We start from the raw sequence: 27,675 nt of genomic DNA, 5'->3' as shown, positions 1-27,675 counted from the left end.
TATTTGGTCTTGTAAAATTATATGCCATTACAAGTCTGAAGATGTTGGATTTTGCATGATAAAAAGTATGTTTTATATCATGATCATACAAACCGTTAATTCAACACAACCTCACTCTTGTTATTCTTCTTTATCAAGGAAATACACCTTAAATACTGGAATAGCTGCACGAAACCAACATTATCTCTGATTCTAAATAAACACCCCTAGGCACTTGGTGAATCATCCATACAAAGCTGCCTATCTGACACAAATTCTTGTTGAAAATCCAGGCACGCAAGGGCATAAAAAGAATAACACCAAGTAACCAACAAAAGAAATAGGTAGTGCTTATCATGGTAATAATTATATGCACCGAGAAAAGTATGCCATATCGAATTTTCAATCAGGAAAGATATGGCGTGAAACAAATCTTCTGTGCATTGCATCACCTGTACAATTATGAACACAAGATATTCTGATGGCAAGGTGAAAAGGATCAAAACATCAAATAAGCATCACCACGTCTTCCAGCTTCCAATAAGCAAGTACATTTTTTTTATAGAAATACATAAGCTAGAACAGTTCATAGCTTTATGATATCCCGTTTGTGAACAAGCGTGGCCTTTCGGCCTTTCTCATGCGTGGCTTACATTTCTGGTGTGCAAAGAGATCAGCAGAACGAAATATCAATATTGTTTTTGTTCGCCTCCTCCCTCTGCTTCCTCTCCTCCCGCTCCTTTCTCACCTCATCAAATCTGTATCCTAGTATGTCCTTTCCTTCCACATTGTACTTGTATGCAACCATTACGGTACCCGCGATGCAGCCAAAGAACAGGTCCTTCCCATTCCTAGAAGTCACCATCAATATGTCAGTTATAATCCAAAGCTCAGAAACAAATGCATAAACAATTACAAACAAAAGAGTATAACGATGCCCCCCACCCCACTGTTCTCTCACACCCAAAATAATTCAAACGTCAAGAGATCCAGAAAATTATTGTGAACAAGCGAATATATTAACATAAAGTGAAGATAACTAAAAGATAAAATACACTAGTAAAGAATGACCAAAATATTTCTACTAGTCAAGATGACCCCAGTCTTCCTCATCCATCTAAAATCCATCATAACCATCCAAATCGAAGAGCCAGAAAATCATATCTTGCAACGGTGCTCCCATCACTGCCACAGTTACACACGTGCAGTGTTGGCTGCTTAATTAAGTTTCTCCTCCGCGGTGTTGCACAGGCATTGCTTATTATATGCTACTAATCCAACACAACTGAATTATTTGTGTGATTCCGTAGCAAAGCACGGACGTTATGCTAGTAAATAAATATTTTGCAAGGTTGGGGTTGTATAGAGCCAAGAAAAGTTATACTGATGGCAATGCATTGCACCATCTGTACAATTATGAACAAAAGATATACTGATGGCAGCAATATTGGAGATAAGGGAACAGCAATATTGGCCCTACAGTGCTATTGCTCTGCTCTTCACCCTTGTATTCATGAATCCCTCTCTATTCTCTCTATAAACTTCATATAGTTGGGTAACTTTTCTACAACGATCATTCGCCACAAATGAGTTTTTTCCCTGCTGTCTTCGTTACATTTCACCAAATAAGAATCATAAAAAAGGAAGAACTAACTTCCCACCGCGTAACCACGAATAGAAACCAAGAAAAGGGCCCAGGATTCTCAATGCCCAAGACTTTCTAGCCAGGATCTTTTCGAATTGTTGACGCAGCTCAGATAACACGAAGCCTGTATTGTATTTAACAAGAAACAAGGATGGTGTATGTACCAGCCGGTTTTTTCAAAAAACGAGACAATTCTTCTCTTGATGTCATCAGCCATCGTGCTCTTGGATTCATTCATGCCATCAGAGTACATCCGCTGTAAACCAGAGAAGTTGAATTAACCATTAAACTTACTTTACTTGATACAGTACCAAACAAGCTGAAAACTACGCACAATTTAATAGAGCAACGACCATATATAGCCAAACGCTTGTAAGCTCAGTCTGCAGATAATCCAATACGAAAATGCAGCAGACACTACAAATACTGTACGGGAATACAACCACCACCACCCCAATCAGCAAAATTTCCATGCCACTCGGTCACCCTAACTCCTGGTTTCAGAATTGATGATCTCGAGGTTCCTTGTCATACAGGAAACTGTGCCATCTTACAAACAAAAAAAATATACCAATTTGATTCGACATAATAGCATGCGGATTCGACGGATCCGAAAATTAGACTGGAAATCTTAATCTTGAAACCTAATCCCACCTGCACACCCACCGACCTAGAAAACCCACGTGGAGATAGTAGAGGTACCTACCCTGGTGACGCAGCTGCATCCAGGGCTGCGGCGGCCGCCCTGGCTGGAAAAACGAGGGGCCGGCGCCTGGCGCCGGAGCGCAAATCCGGTGGCAGATCGGAGCATAGCCAACACCGCGGTTGTCGCGTTCAGGGCCGACGGAGGTCTCGGCGGCTGTGGAGGGAGGAGGCCGTCGTGTAATTTAGCAGGCTCGTCCAACTGGTTTTCTCTGTTTTGTACGGGCCTTTTTCTTTCTCTGTTTTTGTACGCACCTTATAGGCAACTCAAAACCGGATAAGTCCAGTTCCTCGTGCTTTTGCTGGGCATCTGGACATTTCGTCGAACAATTTGCATGCATCGAGTAGCACGAGAAGAACTCGAGGCGTGTGGCAAGGTGGCTCGGGTCCTTGGCCACCCACGGGATCAAGGTGGAGGTCCAGCGCTCAGAGTGCGTCCTCGTCCACCGATGTGGGGGTCCATGCTGCGGGCAGCTCACCGAATACATGAGGTGAGAACTCACTAACGTTGTGGCAATCCAAAAGACTACATACAAAAAATTTGATGTAAGAACTTAAGAGGCTCAGTAGACATCTGTTTGTGTGGCACTGACTCTCATCTAGTGGGACGGCATACCACTCGGGAGGCATCCTGTTAGGAGTTAAGGATGATACCTTCAAGGTTGGCTCTATGGACCGTGGCGAGTTATTCGCGAGCATGGAGATGTGGGAACGAGCGGCTAAATTCAAATGGTAATTAATTGTGGTTTATGACTCGACGGGCCATAGTCGATCACCAACCTTCCTCAATAAACTTCATACCAAGATTTTGGTTGCTAGATGCCCGATGATTATTGGTGGGGGCTTCAGTCTGATCCGGTATACATCCGATAAGAATAATGTCTGGGTTGATATCCCGGGCATGCAATGATTTAACGATTGTATCGTTGATCTCGGTCTCTCAAAGCTTGATCGTATAGGTGTTGGGGAACGTTGCATGGAAAAAAAATTATAAGAGTACCCAAGATCTATCTAGATCGCTAAGCGGAAGCGTTCAGGAATGCGGTTGATGTAGTCGTACATTTTCGCGATCCAATCACGATCCATCCCGATCTGGCGCTGAACAGACGAGACCTCCGCGTTTAGCACACGTACAATTCAATGACGTCTCTGCCTCCTCGATCCAGCGAGCAAGGGCATAGTAGTAGATGAGTTCTCCGACAGCACGACGGCGTAGTGACAGTGGTGGTGGACCAATCTCAGCAGGGCTTCACCAAGCGTTGTCGCACACACGACGGAGGAGAAAATGATCTAGAGAGAGGGTTGCACCTATGGCTTTGGGGTGTGGCTGCACTCTCTCTCCTTCTCTATTTATAGGAGGAAGGGGTAGGTAGGGTGCTGCCTTGGCCCCTCCTCCAAGGGAGGGCTGGCCGACCAAAGAGGAAGGAGTCCACCTCCCACTAGGGAGGTAGGCGCCCTAGGGGAGGTGTCCCTCCTCTCCAAGGCACCTCCCTCCCACCACCTTGGGTGCATGGCCCTTATGGGTGTGGCACCCAACCCACCATGGGCTAGTGTGCCTCACTCTTCATACCATATGGGCCCCCGGGGTGGGTGGACCCTCTCGGTGGACCCCGGGAACCCTTTCGGCACTTCCGATACTATACCGAAAAAACCTGAAACTTTTCGGAACCCGAATACCACTTTCCTATATATAAATCTTTACCTCCGGGCAATTTCGGAACTCCTCGTGATATCCGAATCTCATCCGGGACTCCGAACAACATTCGGTCACCAACATATATAACTCAGCAATACTATATCATCATCACACATTAAGCGTGTGGACCCTGCGGGTTCGAGAACTATGTAGACATGACCGAGACACCTCTACGGTCAATAACCAATAGTGGGATCTGGATGCCCATATTGGTTCCTACATATTCCACGAAGATCTTTATCGGTCAAACCACGATCGCAAGGATTCAATCAATCATGTATGCAGTTCCCTTTGTTCAACGGTATGTTACTTGCCTGAGGTTCGGTCGTTGGTATCTTCATACCTAGTTCAATCTCTTTACCAACAAGTCTCTTTACTCATTCTATAATACAAGATCACGTGTCTAACTCCTTACTCACATTGCTTGCAAGCTTCTTGTGATGTTGTATTACTGAGAGGGTTGTATGGTGGTAGGGATCAAAAGGAGTCAAAGTAGAAAGAAAGTCTCACATCAACTAGCCGCACCAATGGGCTATGGAGATGCCCATCAATCAATACCAATGTGAGGAGTAGGGATTGCCATGCAACGGATGCACGGGAGTTTTAACTGTATGAAAGCTTAATGGAAGCTAATTGGGTGTGCATCCAACTTGCTTGCTCATGAAGACCTAGGGCATTTGAGGAAGCCTGTCAACGGAACATACAAGCCAAGTTATATAATGAAAAATTCTCAGTGGCATGAAAATGACAAATCAAGAGACTTTCTATATGAAGAACATGGTTCTCCCTCTAGGCTCAAGTGTGGAAAAATAAGATTGTAGCACTCCCCTTCTCTCTTTCTCTCTGTTTTTTCTTTTAACTTTTTTCTTTCTTCCCCTTTTTTCTTTTATTTTTTTCATCTCATCCCGACTTATGGGGGAATCATAGTCTCCATCATCCTTACCTCACTGGGATAGTGTGATACGTCCATCTTGCATCAGGATTTCTTATTAATATTTATATCATTATTCCACTTTATGATAAAATTCTTATGCCTTTTATCTATTAGTTTACAAGGTACATCAAAAGGAGGAAAATTGTCCGAAAGTGGAATTCTGGACTTGGAAACCAAAAAAAGGTTGAAAATTCACTTGAATCCAAATGACCCGAAACTTCACGAGGAATTTTTGCGGAATATATATGAATTTATGGAGAAAAATATATTAGAGGGGCCACCTGTTTGTGCCAAGCCAATAAGGCGCACCACCCCCTAGGCGCTCCCTAATGGCTTGACAGGCCCACAGGTGGCCTTCGCCCCCCCCCTCTTCTGCTATAAGATGGGTTTTGACCTAGAAAAAAAATAAGAAGATACTTTTGGTACAAATCTCCGTCGTCTCGAGGCGGAAACCTGGGCCGAGGCCCTTTTGCTCTCCGACAAAGTGATTTTACGTGGGTAACTTCCCTCCGGGAGGGGGAAATCGAAGCCATCGTCATCACCAACGCTTCCTCCTTCGTGGGAGGACCAATCTTCATCAACGTCTTCACCAACACCATCTCATATCAAATCCTAGTTCATCTCCTGTGTTCAATCTTTGTCTCAAAACCTCAGATTGGTACCTCTGGGTCACTAGTAGTGTTGATTACCTCTTATAGTTGATGCTTGTTGGTTACTTGGTGGAAGATAATATGTTCAGATCCTTATTCTTAATTATCATACCTCTGATCTTGAACATGATGATGATTTGTGAGTAGTTACTTTTGTTCCCGGGGATATGGGAGAAGCCTTGTTATACATAATCTTGTGAAGTTGGTATTCGTTCGATATTTTGATGATATGTATGTTGTTGCTTACTTTAGTGGTGTCGTGTGAATGTCGACTACATGACAGTTCACCATATTTTGGCGAAAGGGAAGGCATTGTGGAGTAATAAATAGATGATGGGTTGCTAGAGTGAAAGAAGCTTAAACCCTAGCTAGTTTGTGTGTTATTTCATAAGGGGCTGATTTGGATGTACATGTTTCATGCAACGGTTAGATTTATCTTAATTCTTATTTCGTTGTTGTGGATGCTCGCGAGAGGGGGTAATTATAAGTGGGTTGCTTGTTCAAGTAAGAATAACACCTTGGCACCGGTTCACCCACATATCAAATTATCAAAGTAACGAACGTGAATCAACTCAACATGATGAACATGACCACAGGGAAATTCCCATGTGTCCTTGGGGCACTTTACTGTATGTAAGAGTACTTTCAGGCATGTCCTTTGCCAAAAAAAGTATTGGGCTATCTTGTTGCACACTTGCTACTTTTTTAATTGTCACTCCGAGTGCATGATGGTCCAAATGTGACACTACAATCACATACCATTCGACAAAACTATATGCGATGCATTAATCACAATTGATGGTGTGGGAAAAACATAAAAAAGACGCAAACCGTTCGGGATGGCGGAGACATCAAACACGGTCCATATTATAGTTGCGTGTGCGATGCGTAACATACGATAGTGTTTGTGATTAGGCAGAAAAACAAAAACGGGCAGCTAGATCAAGGTGTGTACGATATACAACATACAGTTTGCTACGATGAACCGTTTGTGATGATCGAGTTGAACACAATCGATTCGGCGTACCAAGATGTGTGTGATACCCGACAAATTGGTAGGTAATCAGAATTGTGTACGATCATTATAGACATCGCATCGCGGCTACGAGCCTTCTTGGCCTCCACAGGTGCCTTATACTGACCCTTAACCTGGAAGCAGTGAAGGTTCTTCACCTTTGCTTTGAGCTTGGAAGCCCATGATGGTTCAGTCTCAGAAGGTGGAGCATAATCATAATTTAGCATCAGAGTCTGTAGGAGCAATCTCAGGAACCGATGGAGGAATGACTCAATTTTCCTTCACAAGGAGCTGGAGAATACTGGGATGCACCATGTTTTCAGTCTCAAGAGGCTCATTAGGAAATGTAGTAGCCCAAGTATCCTCAATCGGCTTAAAGATATACGGGCCATATATAGGCACCTTCTTGTCAAGCACAGCTGAACAAAGATCCCTCCACATAATGTGGGAAACATCCAAAGTAGATTCTCTGCCCTTCTCCTTCATGCACATAAGCAGCATATTCACCAGGTAAGAGTGAACCTGATCCTTGTTCCCAACATGACGAAACAGGGTGTTGGGGGAATATACGGTGCATAATATCCAGAAAAGGAATGAACTCAGTGCGGGAACCCTTGGCAGTCTGCACCACCCTAGAATAACGGATATGTTTGGACTTGTGAATTGCTGCAACTCCAGGGTGTGGCTTGAGTCCAATAGTCTCATCCAGACCTCGATCAACTTATCCCAAAGAGTTCATGAAGGTCTTCTAGTCGGAGTGCAACACTCTACTACGAGTCATCCATGTCAAGTTTCTCTCCTCATCAGGATGAAAGTGAACACTTGCATAGAATTGAGCCACAATCTCGCTATCAAAATCCTTGTTGAAGCTAATGATGGGAAACAAACCCCACTTCTGGCAAAGAACACTAGCTTCAGCAAAGTACTTAGTGTGAGGACGGCTGCCCATATACGCTATGTCAATATATTTGACATCCGCATAGAGGTTCGTATTGTGCTTCAAATTCCAACATAAATGAGAGATTGTTCCTTGGTCCAGAATGGACGACCACCAAGAGCCTCGTCCTGATGACGGCGATATGGGTTCCACAGATGGAACTCACAAATTCCTTGCCAATCATGTCTTGAGGGTCTTTCCCTGCCTTCTTCTCACCTGCAGTCTTCTTCATATATTGTCGATGGGGTTGAGCACTGGAACCAACCTCGGTATCCTCAGACGCGCGGAACCGCTTGGAACCACCAATCCGGCTTGGATTTGTGCGGCGAGCTCGAGGAACAGAGCTACCATCACCTGGAACTCACAAAGAAGGAACAAAATAAAAGCCGGTGTAAATCCATTGCATAAGCCAAAGAAAAACAATAGAAAAAGTAGAGGATGACATAGAGGAAGTCAGAAATACAGGGGCACAAGCGGCAGTACCACGCACTGTTGGGGAACGTCGCATGGGAAACAAAAAATTTCCTACGCGCACGAAGACCTATCATGGTGATGTCCATCTACGAGAGGGGATTTCCGATCTACGTACCCTTGTAGATCACACAGCAGAAGCGTTAGTGAACGTGGTTGATGTAGTGGAACGTCCTCACGTCCCTCGATCCGCCCTGCGAACCGTCCCACGAACCGTCCCGCGATCCGTTCCACGATCTAGTGCCGAACGAACGACACCTCCGCGTTCAGCACACGTACAGCTCGACGATGATCTCGGCCTTCTTGATCCAGCAAGAGAGACGGAGAGGTAGATGAGTTCTCCGGCAGCGTGATGGCGCTCCGGAGGTTGGTGGTGATCTAATCTCAACAGGGCTCCGCCCGAGCTCCGCAGAAACGCGATCTAGAGGAAAAACCGTGGAGGTATGTGGTCGGGCTGCCGTGGCAAAAGTCGTCTCAAATCAGCCCTAATAGCTCCATATATATAGGAGTAGGGGAGGGGAGGCTTGCCTTGGGGCTCAAGGAGCCCCAAGGGCTGCGCCACCAAGGGAGGAGGAGTCCTCCTCCAATCCTAGTCCAACTAGGATTGGAAGGTGGAGTCGTTCTCTCCTTTCCCACCTCCTTTTTTTTCTCTTTGATTTTCTATCTATGGTGCATAGGGCCTTCTTGGGCTGTCCCACCAACCCACCAAGGTCTGGTGCGCCACCCCCAAGGCCTATGGGCTTCCCCGGGGTGGGCTGCCACCCCGGTGAACACCCGGAACCCATTCGTCATTCCCGGTAACTCCGAAAACCTTCCGGTAATCAAATGAGGTCATCCTATATATCAATCTTCGTCTCTGGACCATTCCGGAAACCCTCGTGATGTCCGTGGTATCATCCGGGACTCCGAACAACATTCGGTAACCAACCATATAACTCAAATTTGCATAAAACAACGTCGAACCATAAGTGTGCAGACCCTGCGGGTTCGAGAACTATGTAGACATGACCCGAGGGACTCCTCGGTCAATATCCAATAGCGGGACCTGGATGCCCATATTGGATCCTACATATTCTACGAAGATCTTATCATTTGAACCTCAGTGCCAAGGATTCATATAATCCCGTATGTCATTCCCTTTGTCCTTCGGTATGTTACTTGCCCGAGATTCGATCGTCAGTATCCGCATACCTATTTCAATCTCGTTTACCGGCAAGTCTCTTTACTCGTTCCGTAATACAAGATCCTGCAACTTACACTAAGTCACATTGCTTGCAAGGCTTGTGTGTGATGTTGTATTACCGAGTGGGCCCCGAGATACCTTTCCGTCACACGGAGTGACAAATCCCAGTCTCGATCCATACTAACTCAACGAACACCTTCGGAGATACCTGTAGAGCATCTTTATAGTCACCCAGTTACGTTGCGACGTTTGATACACACAAAGCATTCCTACGGTTTCAGTGAGTTATATGATCTCATGGTCATAGGAACAAATACTTGACACGCAGAAAACAATATCAACAAAATGACACGATCAACATGCTACGTCTATTAGTTTGGGTCTAGTCCATCACATGATTCTCCTAATGATGTGATCCCATTATCAAGTAACAACACTTTTCTATGGCCAGGAAACCTTGACCATCTTTGATCAACGAGCTAGTCAACTAGAGGCTTACTAGGGACAGTGTTTTGTCTATGTATCCACACAAGTATTGTGTTTCCAATCAATACAATTATAGCATGGATAATAAACGATTATAATGAACAAAGAAATATAATAATAACTAATTTATTATTGCCTCTAGGGCATATTTCCAACAGTCTCCCACTTGCACTAGAGTCAATAATCTAGTTCACATCACCATGTGATTCCAATGAATCCAACACCCATATAGTTATGGGGTCTGATCACGTCTTGCTCGTGAGAGAGGTTTTAGTCAACGGTTCTGAAACTTTCAGATCTGTGTGTTCTTTACAAATCTTTATGTCATCTTATAGATGCTGCTACTATGTGCTATTCGGAAATACTCCAAATATCTACTCTACTATACGAATCCGTTTCACTACTCATAGTTATTCGGATTAGTGTCAAAGCTTGCATCAACGTAACCCTTTACGACGAACTCTTTAACCACCTCCATAATCGAGAAAAATTCCTTAGTCCATCAGTTACTACGGATAAATTTTGACCGTTGCTAGTGATTCAATCATGGATCACTCTCTATACCTCTCAACAGACTTTGAGTCAAGGCACACATCAGGTGCGGTACCCAGCATGGCATACTTCAGATTCTACGGCCAAGGCATAGAAGATGACCTTCGTCTATTCTCTTTATTCTGCCGGGGTCGGGTTTTGAGTCTTACTCAAATTCACACCTCACAACGCAACCAAGAACTCCTTCTTTGCTGATCTATTTTGAACTCCTTCAAAAACTTGTCAAGGCATACATCTTGTTGAAACTTCTATTAAGCGTTTTCGATCTATCTCCATAGATCTTTGATGCTCAACGTTCAAGTAGTGCAATCCAGGTACTCCTTTGAAAACTCCTTTCAAACAACCTTGTATGCTTTACAGAAATTCTACATTACTTCTGATCCACAATATGTCAACCACATATACTTATCAGAAATTCTATAGTGCTCCCACTCACTTCCTTGGAAATACAAGTTTCTCATAAACCTTGTACAAACCCAAAATCTTTGATCATCTCATCAAAGTGTATATTCCAACTCCGAGATGCTTGCACCAGTCCATTGAAGGATCGCTGGAGCTTGCATACTTGTTAGTATCTTTAGGATCGACAAAACCTTCTGGTTGTATCACATACAATGTTTGCTCAAGGAAACCGTCGAGGAAACAATGTTTTGACATCCTGTGTGCAATATTTCATAAATAATGCAGCAACTACTAACATAATTCTAACAGACTTTTAGCATCGCTACGAGTGAGAAAGTCTCATCATAGTCAACTGTTTGATCTTGTCGGAAACATCTTTGCGATAAGTCGAGCTTTTCTTAATAGTGACTTATCACCATCATCGTCTGTCTTCCTTTTAAAGATCCATCTTTACTCAATAGTCCTATGACCATCAAGTAGTTCTTCCAAAGTCTACACTTTGTTTTCATACATGGATCCCCTCTCGGATTTCATGGCTTCCAGCCATTTGTCGAAATCCGGGCCCACCATTGCTTTCTCCATAACTCGTAGGTTCATTGTTGCTCAACAACATGACCTCCAAGACAGGGTCACCGTACCACTCTGCAGTAGTATGCGACCTTGTCAACCTACGAGGCTTGTAGTAACTTGATCCGATGCTCGATGATCACCATCATCAGCTTTCACTTCAATTGGTGTAGGCGCCACAGGAACAACTTCCCGCGCCCTGCTACACACTGGTTGAAGTGATGGTTCAATAACCTCATCAAGTTCTACCACCCTCCCACTCAATTCTTTCGAAAGAAACCTTTCCTCGAGAAAGGATCCGTTTCTAGAAACAAACACTTTGCTTTCGGATCTGAGATAGGAGATGTACCCAACTGTTTTGGATATCCTATGAAGATGCATTTATCCGCTTTGGGTTCGAGCTTATCAGACTGAAACTTTTTCACATAAGTGTCGAAGCCCCAAACTTTCAAGAAACGACAGTTTAGATTTCTCTAGACCTGAGTCTATACTGTGTCATCTCAACAGAAATACGCGGTGCCCTATTTAAAGTGAATGCGGTTGTCTCTAATGCATAACCCATAAACGATAGTGATAATTCGATAAGAGACATCATAGCATGTACCATACCAAATAGTGCGTGGCTATGACGTTCAAACACATCATCACACTATGATGTTCCAGGTGGCATGAACTGCGAAACAATTTCCACATTGTCTTAACTGCGTACCAAAACTCGTAACTCAGATATTCATTTCTATGATCATATCGTAGACAGTTTATCCTCCTGTTACGACGAACTTCACTCCTGAAACAGAATTGAAGTTTTCAATATTTCAGACTTGTGATTCATTAAGTAAATACTCTTGTATCTACTCAAATCGTTATTGAAGTAAGAACATAATGATATCCACTGCGTGCCTCAGCACCCATTGGACTGCATACATCAAAATGTATCACTTCCAACAAGTTACTATCTTGTTTCATCTCAATGAAAACAAGGCCTTGCTCATTTGGTATGATTTGCATGTCACTAGTGATTCAAAATCAAGTGAGTATAAAGATCCATCAGCATGGAGCCTCTTCATGCAATTTATACCAACATGACTCAAGCGGCAGTGCCACAAGTAAGTGGTACTATCATCATTACCTCGTATCTTTTGGCACCAATATCATGAACATGTGTAACACTACGATCGAGATTCAATAAACCATTGAAGGTGATTATTCAAGCAAATAGAGTAACCATTATTCTCTTTAAATGAATAACCGTATTGCAATAAACACGATCCAATCATGTTCATGCTTAACGCAAGCACCAAATAACAATTATTTAGGTTTAACACCAATCCCGATGGTAGAGGGAGTGTGCGACGTTTGATCATATCAACCTTGGAAACACTTCCAACACGTATCGTCACCTCGCCTTTAGCTAGTCTCCGTTTATGCCGTAGCTTTCATTTCGTGTTACTAATCACTTAGCAACCGAACCAGTATCCAATACCCTCGTGCTACTAGGAGTACTAGTAAAGTACACATCAACATCATGTATATCAAATATACTTCTTTCGACTTTTGCCAGCCTTCTTATCTACCAAGTATCTAGAGTTGCTCCGCCTCAGTGACCGTTCCCCTCAGAACAGAAGCACTTAGTCCCGGGCTTGGGTTTAATCTGGGGTCTCTTCATTAGTGCAGCAACTGCTTTGCCCTTTCACGAAGTATCCCTTCTAGCCCTTGCCTTTCTCGAAACTTAGTGGTTTTACTAACCATCAACTATTGATGCTCCTTCTTGATTTCTACTTTCACAGTGTCAAACATCGCGAATCGCTCAAGGATCATTGTATCTATCCTTGATATGTTATAGTTCATCACAAAGCTCTCACATCTTGGTGGCAGTGACTTTGGAGAACCATCACTATCTTATCTGGAAGATCAACTCCCACTTGATTCAAGCGATTGTCGTACTCAGATAATCTAAGCACACGCTCAACGATTGAGCTTTTCTCCTTTACTTCGTGGACAAAGAATCTTGTCGGAGGTCTCATACCTCTTAACAAGGGCACAAGCATGAAATCACAATTTCATCTCTTTAGAACATCTCTTATGTTCCGTGACGTTTCAAAACGTCTTCGGCGCCTTGCTTCTAAGCCATTAAGTATTTTGTACTGAACTATCGTGTAGTCATCAGAAACGTGTATGTCGGATGTTTACAACATCTACAGACGACGCTCGAGGTGCAGCACACCGAGTGGTGCATTAAGGACATAAGCCTTCTGCGCAGCAACAAGGACAATCCTCAGTTTTACAGACTCAGTATGCAAAGTTTGCTACTATCAACTTTCAACTGAATTTTCTCTAGGAACATATAAAAACAGTAGAGCTATAGCGCAAGCTACATCGTAATTCGCAAAGACCATTAGACTATGTTCATGACAATTAGTTCAATTAATCATATTACTTAAGAACTCCCACTCAAAAAGTACATCTCTCTAGTCATTTGAGTGGTACATGATCCAAATCCACTATCTCAAGTCCGATCATCACGTGAGTCGAGAATAGTTTCAGTGGTAAGCATCTCTATGATAATCATATCAACTATACGATTCATGCTCGACCTTTCGGTCTCATGTGTTCCGAGGCCATGTCTGCACATGCTAGGCTCGTCAAGCTTAACCCGAGTGTTCCGCGTGTGCAACTGTTTTGCACCCGTTGTATGTGAACGTTGAGTCTATCACACCTGATCATCACGTGGTGTCTCGAAACGAAGAACTGTCGCAACGGTGCACAATCGGGGAGAACACAATTTCGTCTTGAAATTTTAGTGAGAGATCACCTCATAATGCTACCGTCGTTCTAAGCAAGATATGGTGCATAAAGGATTAACATCACATGCAATTCACAAGTGACATGATATGGCCATCATCATGCGCTTCTTGATCTCCATCACCAAAGCACCGGCACGATCTTCTTGTCACCGGCGTCACACCATGATCTCCATCATCATGATCTCCATCAACGTGTCGCCATCGGGGTTGTCGTGTTACTCATGATATTACTACTAAAGCTACGTCCTAGCAATATAGCAAACGCATCTGCAAGCACAAACGTTAGTTTAAAGACAACCCTATGGCTCCTGCCGGTTGCCGTACCATCGACGTGCAAGTCGATATTAACTATTACAACATGATCATCTCATACATCCAATATATCACATCACATCATTGGCCATATCACATCACAAGCATACCGTGCAAAAACAAGTTAGACGTCCTTTAATTGTTGTTGCAAGTTTTACGTGGTGACCATGGGTATCTAGTGGGATCGCATCTTACTTACGCAAACACCACAACGGAGATATATAAATTGCTATTTAACCTCATCCAAGGACCTCCTCGGTCAAATCCGATTCAACTAAAGTTGGAGAAACCGACACTCGCCGGTCATCTTTGAGCAACGGAGTTACTCGTAGCGATGAAACCAGTCTCTCGTAAGCGTACGAGTAATGTCGGTCCGAGCCGCTTCGATCCAACAATAGTGCGGAATCAAGAAAAGACTAAGGAGGGCAGCAAAACGCACATCGACGCCCACAAAAACTTTTGTGTTCTACTCGAGAAGACATCTACGCATGAACCTAGCTCATGATGCCACTGTTGGGGAACGTTGCATGGGAAACAAAAAATTTCCTACGCGCACGAAGACCTATCATGGTGATGTCCATCTACGAGAGGGGATTTCCGATCTACGTACCCTTGTAGATCGCACAGCAGAAGCGTTAGTGAATGCGGTTGATGTAGTGGAACGTCCTCACGTCCCTCGATCCGCCCCGCGAACCGTCCCACGAACCGTCCAGCGATCTAGTGCCGAACGGACGGCACCTCCGCGTTCAGCACACATACAGCTCGACGATGATCTCGGCCTTCTTGATCCAGCAATAGAGACGGAGAGGTAGATGAGTTCTCCGGCAGCGTGACGGCGCTCCGGAGGTTGGTGGTGATCTAATCTCAGCAGGGCTCCGGCCGAGCTCCGCAGAAACACGATCTAGAGGAAAAACCGTGAAGGTATGTGGTCGGGCTGCCGTGGCAAAAGTCGTCTCAAATCATCCCTAATAGCTCCATATATATAGGAGGAGGGGAGGGGAGGCTTGCCTTGAGGCTCAAGGAGCCCCAAGGGCTGCGCCACCAAGGGAGGAGGAGTCCTCCTCCAATCCTAGTCCAACTAGGATTGGAAGGTGGTGTCCTTCTCTCCTTTCCCACCTCCTTTTTTTCTTTTCTTTTTGATTTTCTATCTATGGCGCATAGGGCCTTCTTGGACTGTCCCACCAGCCCACCAAGGGCTGGTGCGCACCCCCAAGGCCTATGGGCTTCCCCGGGGTGGGCTGCCCCCCCCCCCCCCGGTGAACACCCGGAACCCATTCGTCATTCCCGGTACATTCCCGGTAACTCCGAAAACCTTCCGGTAATCAAATGAGGTCATCCTTTATATCAATCTTTGTTTCTGGACCATTTCGGAAACCCTCGTGAGGTCCGTGATCTCATCCGGGACTCCGAACAACATTCGGTAACCAACCATATAACTCAAATACGCATAAAACAACGTCGAACCTTAAGTGTGCAGACCCTGCGGGTTCGAGAACTATGTAGACATGACCCGAGTGACTCCTCGGTCAATATCGAATAGCGGGACCTGGATGCCTATATTGGATCCCACATATTCTAAAAAGATCTTATCGTTTGAACCTCAACGCTAGGGATTCATATAATCCCGTATGTCATTCCCTTTGTCCTTCGATATGTTACTTGCCCGAGATTCGATCGTCAGTATCCGCATACCTATTTCAATCTCGTTTACCGGCAAGTCTCTTTACTCGTTCCATAATACAAGATCCCGCAACTTACACTAAGTCACATTGCTTGCAAGGCTTGTGTGTGATGTTGTATTACCGAGTGGGCCCCGAGATACCTTTCCGTCACTCGGAGTGACGAATCCCAGTCTCGATCCATACTAACTCAACGAACACCTTCGGAGATACCTGTAGAGCATCTTTATAGTCACCCAGTTACGTTGCGACGTTTGATACACACAAAGCATTCCTCCGGTGTCAGTGAGTTATATGATCTCATGGTCATAGGAACAAATACTTGACACGCAGAAAACAGTAGCAACAAAATGACACGATCAACATGCTACGTCTATTAGTTTGGGTCTAGTCCATCACATGATTCTCCTAATGATGTGATCCCATTATCAACTAACAACACTTGCCTATGGCCAGGAAACCTTGACCATCTTTGATCAACGAGCTAGTCAACTAGAGGCTTACTAGGGACAGTGTTTTGTCTATGTATCCACACAAGTATTGTGTTTCCAATCAATACAATTATAGCATGGATAATAAACGAGTATCATGAACAAATAAATATAATAATAACTAATTTATTATTGCCTCTAGGGCATATTTCCAACACGCACATCACTGGTAGTACCGCCGAGAGCTAATCGGTAGTATCGCGTTGCCAGAGTGGTAGTACCACCGGAGCGGTAGTACCGGTCATGCACCAGCGGTAGTACTGCCCAGACTTCGGTGATACTTTCATGGTAGGCAGCGAGTAGTATCGGTGATGAAAAATTCGACACTTCTGCTAATAATAGACTACTATCTCTGTCTAGCATCCACTTCACGTCCTACTCATGCCAAGATTTCATAGGAAATCAAGGAAACATCATGTATTTCCCTAGATCCAAGATTTAAAAACTAAAACCAAGGAGAAAATGAAAGAGGGCAATACCAGTGTCCATGGCACGAGGAAGAAGGGGGGTTAATCCCACGGGGCGGAATGTGAAGGACGGGACAGAATGGTGTCTCCAGAGCCGACCTTCGGGGCAATTCTTGGTCGCTTGAGAGAGAGAACTCGAAGAGGGGATAAGTGAATGGGTATTAGGGAGTTAGAACTCCCCGTTCCCACCACTTGAACAGTCCACGAGTCCCCAGAGCGGTAGTACCGTGGGCTGGAGCGGTAGTACTGCTGGAGTGGTAGTACCGGCCATACCCAACAGTAGTACTGCTTGCAACCAAAAAATAGCCAAAAGCAAAAAAGGAAAATAGGGCTTACGCAACTTATGAGTTTGATAAATAGATAAAACTTGGGATGGAGACACTAAAAACATCCAAACAAGAAGATACGTTCCAAGTTTACATAGTCCAAACACGAAGGAAAACAAACTTGGAGTGCCACCACACAAGAATAAGCTCCCAAAAGTGAATGCCTCACTAGGAGGGGGGAGGTGGCCGAAGCCACCTATGTTTGAGTCAATTAGTATGGCACCGCGAAGATTTTAACCTTGGGCCCATGATCAAAAATCATCTTTGAAGGACAAGTGTCATAAAAAATGACTAATGTGAAAGACTTGATCGATTTACGCATAATAGGGGGAGGGAGAGTTCATTGAGACAAACCACCCCCTAAATCCATGCCTACATATAAACAAAATAATTTGATGGGAGTGATGGGGTGTGCAAAACTTCAATCCACATTGCACGAATCAATGATATTTAGCTCATGCCTTAACTCGTGAAATATTGCTTCATCGAATGGATTCGTGAAAATATCTCCAAGTTGATCATGAGTGTTAAGGTGAATAAGATCGATCTCCACACGCTTGATATGCTCTCGGATGAAGTGATGACGAATCTCAATATGCTTTGTCTTGCAATGTTGAACCGGGTAGTTGGAGATCTGAATTGCACTTTCGTTGTCACACTAAAGAGGCACTTTGTCACAAGTGGCACCATAATCCTTTAAAGCTTGCCTCATCCAAAGTAACTGTGCATAAAAACTTGCGGCAGCTACATACTTGGCATCGGTGGACGAGAGAGAAACACAATTTTGTTTCTTAGAAGACCAACTTACCAAAGAACGACCAAGGAATTGTCAACCTTCAGAAGTTTAATTCCTCTCCACACAGTATCCCGCCGAATCTGAGTCTGGATATCCTATGAGATCAAATTAAGCACCTTTGGGGTACCATAAGCCAAAGTTTGGGGTACGAGCCAAATATGGAAAGATTCGCTTGACCGCCACAAAGTGACTTTCCTTTGGTGCGGATTGAAATCATGCACAAATTCCCACACTCAACATAATATTCAGTCTAGATGCACAAATGTAAAGTAAAGAGCCAATCATGGAGCGATATACCTTTTCATCCACGGCTTTACCATTAGGATCACTCTCAAGTTGGCATTTGAGTGGCATGGGAGTGTTTGCCCAGGCCGGTTTGAGATCATCCAACTTGAACCTCTTGAGAATGTCTTGAATGTATTTTGCTGGGTTGATGAAGGTTCCTTGACTTCGTTTCTTGAATTTGAATACAAGGAATAACTTCAACTCTCCCATCATAGACATCTTAACGCTTTGTTCATTACAGCGGCAAGCTCTTCATTGCAAGCTTTGTTAGGATAACCAAAGATAATATCATCAACATATAGTTGGCATATGAACAAGTTCACTTTAACCTTCTTCATGAAAAGAGTGGGATCAATTTTCCCAGTTTCAAACCCGCAATCTTGCAACATCTCGGTAAGGTGTTCATACCATGCATGTGGGGCTTGTTTAAGGTCATAGAGTGCCTTATCGAGCATGTATACATGATTGGGGAACTTGGGATCCTCGAACCCCGGGGGTTGCTTAACATAAACCAACTCCTTAATACGACCATTAAGAAATGCACTCTTCACATCCATTTGATATAATTTCAAATCATGATGAGATGCATATTCTAGCAATATGAGAATAGATTCAAGGCGTGCAATAGGAGCAAAGGTTTCACCATATTCGATACCCTCGACTTGGGAGTATCCTTATGCCACTAATCTGGCCTTGTTGCGAATGACGACACCGTTCACATCTTGCTTGTTCTTAAAGATCTATTTGGTTCCAATGATGATAACCCACAAGTGTAGGGGATTGTTTGTAGCCTTTTTCGATAAGTAAGATTGTCGAACCGAACGAGGAGCTAAAGGTTGAATTAATATTCTCTCAAGTTCTATCGACCATCGATACAAGTCTACGCGTGCAAACGCTTACTTTATCTAGAACAAGTACTAAACTATTTTCTGGAAAAATAAAAAGCAAGTAAATAAAAGTTAGGGGTGTTTAGTATAAGGCTTTTTGTGTAACGCAAGAGAAAGATTGTGCATAGGCAATTGAATATAACATGATAGATGCTTATCATGTCCAATGAGGGAGAGGCATGCGCGAACACAACCATAGCATTAAACATCAAGTCCTCTTTACGCCCATATGCGCACAACTCCCTTACTCGGGTGTAAGTTTCTGTCACTCTCGCCATCCACTATAAGAGAATCATGAACATATTGCAAATCATCCAGCGAGTATCCTTCAGGTGTGCGCCTCACAGAAGGCACCTTAGGATAGCACCATATCAACAAGCAACTCATATCAATGACATCATATAACAATTAACCCGTAGGACAAAACGGATCTACTCAAACATTATAGGATAACCACATATGATTGGGAAATAGTATGTAGTGTTGAGCACCATGTTTAAGTATAAGTTACAATGGGAAAAGAGGTGTTACACCGCTGCATAGAGGGGGAGAGAGTTGGTGTTGACAGTGGCAAGATTGTTGATGTAGATCGTCGTCAGGATCCTTGCCCCGGCGGCACTCCAGCGCCACCGGGGGAGTGGGGGAGAGAACCCCTTCTTATTATTCTTCCTTGGCCTCCCCCTAGATGGGAGGAGATTTCCCCCTCTCTTCCATGGCCTCCATGGCGGCGGAGGGGCAGGAGCCCCTCTGAGATTGGATCTCCCTCTCTGTTCTCTCCTATTTCACGTTTCTGTTTTCTAGCCCTTCACCGTTTCCTAAATTCTCGGAGATTCGTTACTCGATTGGGTTGAAATTTTGAGGGTATATTTATCCATAAATTAGCTTTATTTCGGCCGAAGAAGATCCCCAACCGACTTACGAGGTGGATACTAGGCACCACCTCATGCCAAGGGGGTGGGTCACGCCCTCGTACCTAGTGGAGGCCATGGGTCTCCGTTTGCGTTGATTCCACCTCCCAAAAATCACATATATTCTAAAATAATTCTTCGCAAATTTTTATCGCGTTTGGATTTTGTTTGATATGGATATTCTACGACAAAAAACATGCAACAAAAAGGAACTCACGCTTGGCACTCGATCAATAAGTTAGTCCAATAAATCATATAAAATGTTGCCAAAGATATGTAAAAGTTCTATAATATTAGCATGGAACAATAAAAAATTATAGATACGAGGGAGATGTATCAGCATCCCCAAGCTTAATTCATGCTCGTCCTCAAGTAGGTAAATGATAAAAATGTTAATTTTTGATGTGGAATGCTACCTAGCATAATCTTGATCATATATCTAATCATGGCATGAATATTAAGATACAGGTGATTCAAGGCAATAGTCTATCATTTGACAAAAAGACATCCATACTCAGGTTTACTAGCAAACAATCATGTCCTTTCAAAATAACAATGCTAAAGAAAGCTATCCCTACAAAATCATATAGCCTGTCATGCTTGGTCTTCCTAGCATAACGGGTAAACCATGAGCACCACGGTCTCAAATCAAGCAATTGGATCGTACTTTTTTACGCGCTTCAGCTTTTTATTACTCACTAAATACATGAGCGTGAACCATGGATATAGCATAAAGGTGGAATAGAATATGGTGGTAGATTTCAAAGGGGTAAAAGTGAAGAAGAAAGTCTCGCATCAACTTGGCGTATCAATGGGCTATGAAGATGCCCATCAATAAATATCAATGCAAGGAGTAGGGATTGCCATGCAACGGATGTACTAAGAGCTATAAGTGTATGAAAGCTCAATATGAAGACTACGTGGGTGTGCATCAAACTCTATAATTAAAAATTCCCACTAGTATATGGAAGTGACAACATAGGAGACTCTCCGTAAGAAAAACATGGTGCTACTTTGAAGCACAAGTGTGGAATTAGCATGCCCCTTCTATCTTTTCTTTTCTTTTTTCCTTTTTTTCTTTCTCTTCTTTTTTCTTTCCTTTTTTTCTTTTTTTTTCTCATTGTGGTGGGCTCATTTGGCCTCACCCATTTTTCATTTTTCGTCCGGAGTTTTATCCTCACTTGTGGGGGAATCATAGTCTCCATCATCCTTTCCTCACTAGGACAATGCTCTAGTAATGAATAATATTGATCACCACACTTCTATTTACTTACAACTCAATAATACAACTCGATACCTAAAACAAAGTATGACTCTATATGAATGCCTATGGCAGTGTACGGGTATGTGCAATGATCTAGGGTAGCACGGACATAAAAAATGGACAAGCCATGGAAATATCATGCTAGCTATCTTACGATCATGAAATGCAATATCATAATGAATTCTCAAGTCATCAAAATGGAAGCGATGGAAGTTGCATGGTGATATATCTCGGAATGGCCACGGAAATGCCATAATTGGTAGGTATGGTGGCAGTTTCAAGGAAGATATAATAAGTCTTATGTGTGATAGAGCGTATCATATCACAGGGTCTGGATGCACCCACGAAGTTAGCACCGACTCTCGAGGTGAGAAAGGGCAATGCACGGTACTTTAGAGGCTAGCAAATTATTGAAAGGTAAGACTGTGTATATTCATGGATTCACATTAGTCACAAAGAACTCACATACTTATTGCAATATTTTATTAGCTCTCTCGAAGCAAAGCACTACTCACATGCCCCTAGGGAGAAGGTTGGGAAGATTTAACCATCGCGCGACTCCGATTATAACAGCACAAAGGATTTCAATGAAGGATAAATTATGTTCCAACTTCATCGCATAACCAGAGACTATACATGCATGCTTCGGGAATCACAAACCTTAACATCAATATTCTTACTAATCCACAATCATCAACTATTTCACCCACATATTACTATCTTAATGTCACAAAACTATTGGAGGAATCAAACATATCATACTCAGTGCTCTACAAGTTTTATGTAGGATTTTATGAGTAACCATGTAAATGACCAATTCCTTTTGACTCTCTAAATAGATATAAGTGAAGCATGAGAGTATAATTCCTTCTAAAAAATACCACACACTAATAAATATAAGTGAAGCAAAAGAGCATTCTACAAATAACGGTTTTCTATATGTAGAGAAACAGGCAATCCAAACTTCAAATGATATAAGTAAAGCACATGAAGCATTCTATAAAGACATACTCAAAATATATAAGTGAAGTGCAATGAGCATTATATAAATCAACCATGGACTATCTCATACCATCATGGTGCATATAATAAAAGTTAAAACTATACACAAAACACGCTCCAAGATTTACGCATATCACGTGAACGAAAGGAAGACGAAAACATATCAATACTTGTTGAAGAAAGATGGGATGCCTTCCGGGGCATCCCCAAGCTTAGACGCTTGATTATCCTTGTATATTTACTTGGCGTGCCTTGGGTATCCCCACGCTTTAGCTCTTGCCTCTCCTCCATTTCCCCATATCGAGATCTCCTCGAACTTCGAACACTTCATCCACACAAAACTTAACAAAAAACTCGTGGCATCTATTAGTATAATAATGAAAATTACTACCTTAAATACTGTTGCAAACCCATTCATTTTTTCCATTATAGCTACTGTAATATAACTACTTCATGGCTTATACCACTGGTACAATTTATAGTTTCATCAAAACGGTCAAAACAATACATCAAAAATAGAATCTATCAAAAACAGGACAATCTGTAGTAATCTGAACATTGACCATACTTCTCTAACTTTAAAAATTCTAAAAACTTAGGAAGAAATAATAAATTTTCATAGCATTACTGTGTAAAAATTTCAGAAACTTTCGACGTTCCAGCCAAAAATGTAAATTCACACCCTATAACCAAAGTTTCTGTTTTTGCACCGCACATACCAAAAAGCAATCTAATCATCCTAAAGGCAATTCTTGGCACATTATTTTTGTAATACAATGGTATTTATACAAGGCGATAAATATTTTTGTTGAGAAGTTTCTGTAATCAAGATTCACAATGTTTCCATGGGTATGAACAAAGTTCAAGGCTAGCCCCCACTTCAACGGTGCTCCTCCTTCTCACTTTCACTTTTCTTTTTGAAAAAGTTTTAAGTTACCCACTTTATTTTTTTGTTTTAAAATATTTTAAAAGAACACAACATAAATAAATGTCTCTCTAAAACTTCCGGGTTGTCTCCCTTGCAGCGCTTTCTTTAAAGCCATTAAGCTAGTCATAAAGTGCTCAAGTAATGGATCCACTAGGATCCCAAGGTATATCAAAGCCAATTCTTATTAAAAATGATTTGTAAGTTAGTAGTGAGTGAGCACAAATAAACATATGTCATGCAATTACAAAGTCTAACTCTCTTCCTATGCATTGGCATGTCATAAAAGAACAATTCATGCACATCAAGTAAAGGCCAACACATAGCATAAGCAGTTTCTTGCAATTTTATCATATTGGAAACATAAAGAGGTGGAGATGTAGTTCCGCTCTCATAATAATTGCAAGTACGAGCAACAAGAACATGCATATTATATCCATCAAAATTATCATGTGTAATGGTAAAACTCAACCCATCAATATAATCCTTATTAAAGCAAATTTCTCCCAAATAGTGTAGTTGGGAGAATTCAAAAAAATAATAGGACTATCATGTGTGGGTGCAATAGCAACAATTTCATGCTTAACGTAAGGAACTACAACAAGTTCATCTTCATAAGCATAATTCATATTGACATCTTGGCCACAAGCATAGGAAACATCAATTTCATCAAAAAGGGATATTTCACAAGAATCAACGGGATCATAGTAGTTATCATAACATTCATCCTTCAGTAAGCACGAAGGGAAATTAAACAATGTATGAGTTGAAGAGTTACTCTCATTAGAAGGTGGGCACAAGTAGCTAATTTGTTCTTCCTCCTTTTGTTCTTCATTGACCTCGTCATTTTTTCATCCAATGAGCTCACAGTTTCATCAATTTCTTCTTCCATAAACTCCTGCAAAATATTAGTCTTCTTGGAAAGTGGAGCCTTTCTCAAGAAATGCATCAGTATTGTAATTGTATACATAGTTCTCATAGCAATATTTAAGTATAGCAAAAAAATCAGGTGTGTAAAGAGCATATCATAATTTTCACACTTCTCAAACAAAGATTTAATTTCATAAGCACCCGTGAAATCAACAAATTCTTCTATTCATTCCACATCATAGTAATCATATATACGAATAGTATAAGAAACTAAGGTTTCATTATCATTAAATTCACATGAAAAAGTAAGGTGCCAATCCTTCATCCTAGAGCAACAAGTAAAATCATATCTCTCGCATAAATTCCAAGCATACCAATGCAACATATGAATTTGATCCCATAACAATTTGCCTTTTTGAGTCAATCGACAATCCCTAAAGTATTCACGCTGATCGAACATTACTCCCGTTATCAAGTTAAATGGTGTTTTCTAAGGATTATCAAAGTAGTGTTTAATATTTTCCACATAACGAGCATCGAGGGTTTTAGGAGGTTCCCCATCTCCATGAGTGGAAAGTACAACTAATGTGTTTGGTGTTTCGTGTTCCATATACATAAGTAAAGTTATAAAACAACTAATAACAGAAAATAAAAATTACTTACTGATAAAGCAAACAAGCACACACAATAATATTCACCCCACGCTATTGCTCCCTGGCAACGACGCCAGAAAAAGGACTTCATAACCCACAAGTGTAGGGGATAGGTTGTAGACTTTTTTGATAAATAAGAGTGTCAAACCCAACGAGGAGCTAAAGGTAGAATTAATATTCCCTCAAGTTCTATCGACCACCGATAAAACTCTACGCGCAAACACTTGCTTTATCTAGAACAAGTATGAAACTATTTTGCAGAAAAATAAAGAGCAAGTAAATAAAAGTTAGGGGTTGTTTAGTAGAAAGCATGTTGTGTAATGCAAGAGAAAGATTGTCCATAGGCAATTGAATATAACATGATAGATACTTATCATGTGCAATGAGGGAGAGGCATACGCTACCACACTTTTCGTACTTGGATCACATGCACTTATGATTGGACCTCTAGCAAGCACCCGCAACTACTAGAAATCATTAAGGTAAACCCATCCATAGCATATAACATCAAGTCCTCTTTACTACCATACACGCAAAACCCCCTTACTCGGGTGTAAGTTTGTGCCAGTCTCGCCACCCACTATAAGCGAATCATGAACATATTGCGAAACCTCCGACGTGTATCCTTCACGTGTGCGCCTAATGGAAGGCACCTTAGGACAGCATCATATCAACATGCAACTCATATCATTAACATCATATAACAATTAACCCGTAGGACAAAACGGATCTACTCAAACATCATAGGATAACCATGTATCATTAGGAAATAGTATGTAGTGTTGAGCACCATGTTTAAGTAGAGACTTACAACGGGAGAAGAGGTGTTACACCGCTGCATAGAGGGGGAGAGAGGTGGTGTTGATGGAAGCAAGATTATTGATGCAGATCACCGTCATGATCCTTGCCACGGCGGCATCCTGTGCCACCGGGAGAGAGGGGGAGAGAGCTCCCCTCCTTCTTCTTCTTCCTTGGACTCCCCCTAGATGGGAGGAGAGTTCCCCCTCTAGTCCATGGCCTCCTTGGCGGCGGAGGGGCAGGAGACCCTCTGAGATTGGATCTCCCTCTTTGTTCTCTTCTGTTTCACGTTTCCATTTTCTGGCCCTTCACCGTTTCTCAAATTACCGAAGATCCGTAACACCAATCAGGCTGAAATTTTGAGGGGATTTTTGTTTCTAACATAGGTTTCTTGCGCCCGAAGAAGATCCCCAAATGACTTATGAGGTGGCGAGTAGGCACCACCCCGCATAGGGGGTATGAGTCGTGGCCTCATACCTAGTGGAGGCAGTGGGCCTTCATTTGCGTTGATTAGACCTCTCAAAAATCACATATATTCCAAAATAATTCTTTGTAAATATTTATCGCGTTTGGACTTTGTTTGATATGGATATTCGGCAAAACGAAAAACATGCAACAAACATGAACTTGCACTTGGCACTCGATCAATATGTTAGTCCAATAAATCATATAAAATGTTGCCAAAAATATGTGAAAGTTGTATAATATTAGCATGGAACAATAGAAAATTGTAGATACGATGGAGATGTATCAAATGACATTCTGATTTTTCTTTGGTCTTGGCACCAACTGCCACACTTTGTTGCGCTCGAAGTTGTTGAGTTCATCGTGCATGGTTTCAAGCCACTCCATTTCCTTGAGCGCTTCTTGTACCTTTAGGGGTTCAATGCAAGAAACAAACGCATGATGTGCACAAAAGTTTGCTAATTGATGATGAGTGGTTACCCCTTTATTCAAGCTTCCATAGATGTTGTCCAAAACATGTTTTTTATGTTTAAGCTTGGAAGCAATCTTGGCGGCTCGTCTTTCTAGAATATCCTCCATGGAAAGTTGAGGAGCAACCTTTTTATTACCTTGAGCGCCTTTGTGAGCTTGCTCTTGATCTTGAGCTTGACCTTGAGCTTGCTTGGGGGTGTCAACTTGACCTTGGGCATCACTTGGTTTAACACCATCATCATGAGGTTGACCTTTCCCTTGATCTTGTTCATTTGGTTGAGGGCCTTCACTTTGTTCTTTGGAAGCGTGTGGGTCTTGCATCGGTGATGGTTCCATTTGAGTTGAACATTGTCCTTATCCTTCGGCCACAAGGAGTTTCTAAACAGGTAGGAAGTGTTACACACCAATTCTTCTGATTGCTTGGGGAGGAATTTCATCACCTACATCACAAAGACCACTTTGCTCCACTTGGGAGTCATTATTTTCATCAAACTCCACATTACACATATCCTCAATGAGTCCACTGGACTTGTTGAGTACATGGTAAGCATGAGAGTTTGTAGCATAACCAACAAATATGCCCTATTGATATCTAGGTTCAAATTTAGACAAACGAGCACCTTTCTTGAGAATGAAACACTTATAATCGAACACCCGAAAGCACTTCGGGTTGGGCTTGTTAGTGGTGCGAATTTCATAAGGAGTTTTTTAAGCCTTTGCGGAGCCGATTAGATGCATGGCATGTGGTGTTGATGGATTCAGTGCAAAAGTTGCATGGACATTTGAATTCCACCATCATGGTCCTTGTCGCGTCCAACAACATCCGGTTCTTCCTTTCCAGAACACCATTTTGTTGAGGGGTATATGGTGCGGAGTATTGGTGCTTGATTCCCTCATCACAAACAAACTCATCCAAGGTGTAGTTCTTGAACTCGGTGCCACTGTCACTTCTAATCATCAATATTTTTGCCTCATGTTGATGTTGAGCTTCATTGGCAAAGTCAATGATGGTTTGTTGGGTCTCACTCTTCCTCTTAAAGAAGTATACCCAAG

The 27,675-nt window shown here is 42.4% G+C and overlaps 1 protein-coding gene across 1 annotated transcript; it reads right to left on the bottom strand.

The window, feature by feature from the left end:
• Nucleotides 1-458: 458 nt before the first annotated feature.
• LOC123425572 lies at nucleotides 459-26,894 on the bottom strand. The gene is made up of 6 exons (XM_045109263.1): nucleotides 26,760-26,894; nucleotides 7,024-7,101; nucleotides 6,697-6,854; nucleotides 2,331-2,565; nucleotides 1,789-1,880; nucleotides 459-830 (listed from the first exon to the last, which is right to left on the bottom strand). The coding sequence occupies exons 1-6, from the start codon at nucleotides 26,892-26,894 to the stop codon at nucleotides 653-655; spliced, it is 876 nt and encodes a 291-aa protein (XP_044965198.1). The 3' UTR covers nucleotides 459-652.
• Between the last annotated feature and the right edge of the window lie 781 nt (nucleotides 26,895-27,675).

The sequence above is a fragment of the Hordeum vulgare genome, chromosome 2H (genome assembly GCF_904849725.1).
Source record: "Hordeum vulgare subsp. vulgare chromosome 2H, MorexV3_pseudomolecules_assembly, whole genome shotgun sequence".
Classification (NCBI taxonomy): domain Eukaryota; kingdom Viridiplantae; phylum Streptophyta; class Magnoliopsida; order Poales; family Poaceae; genus Hordeum; species Hordeum vulgare.
This window is presented reverse-complemented; position numbering and strand designations above follow the sequence as displayed.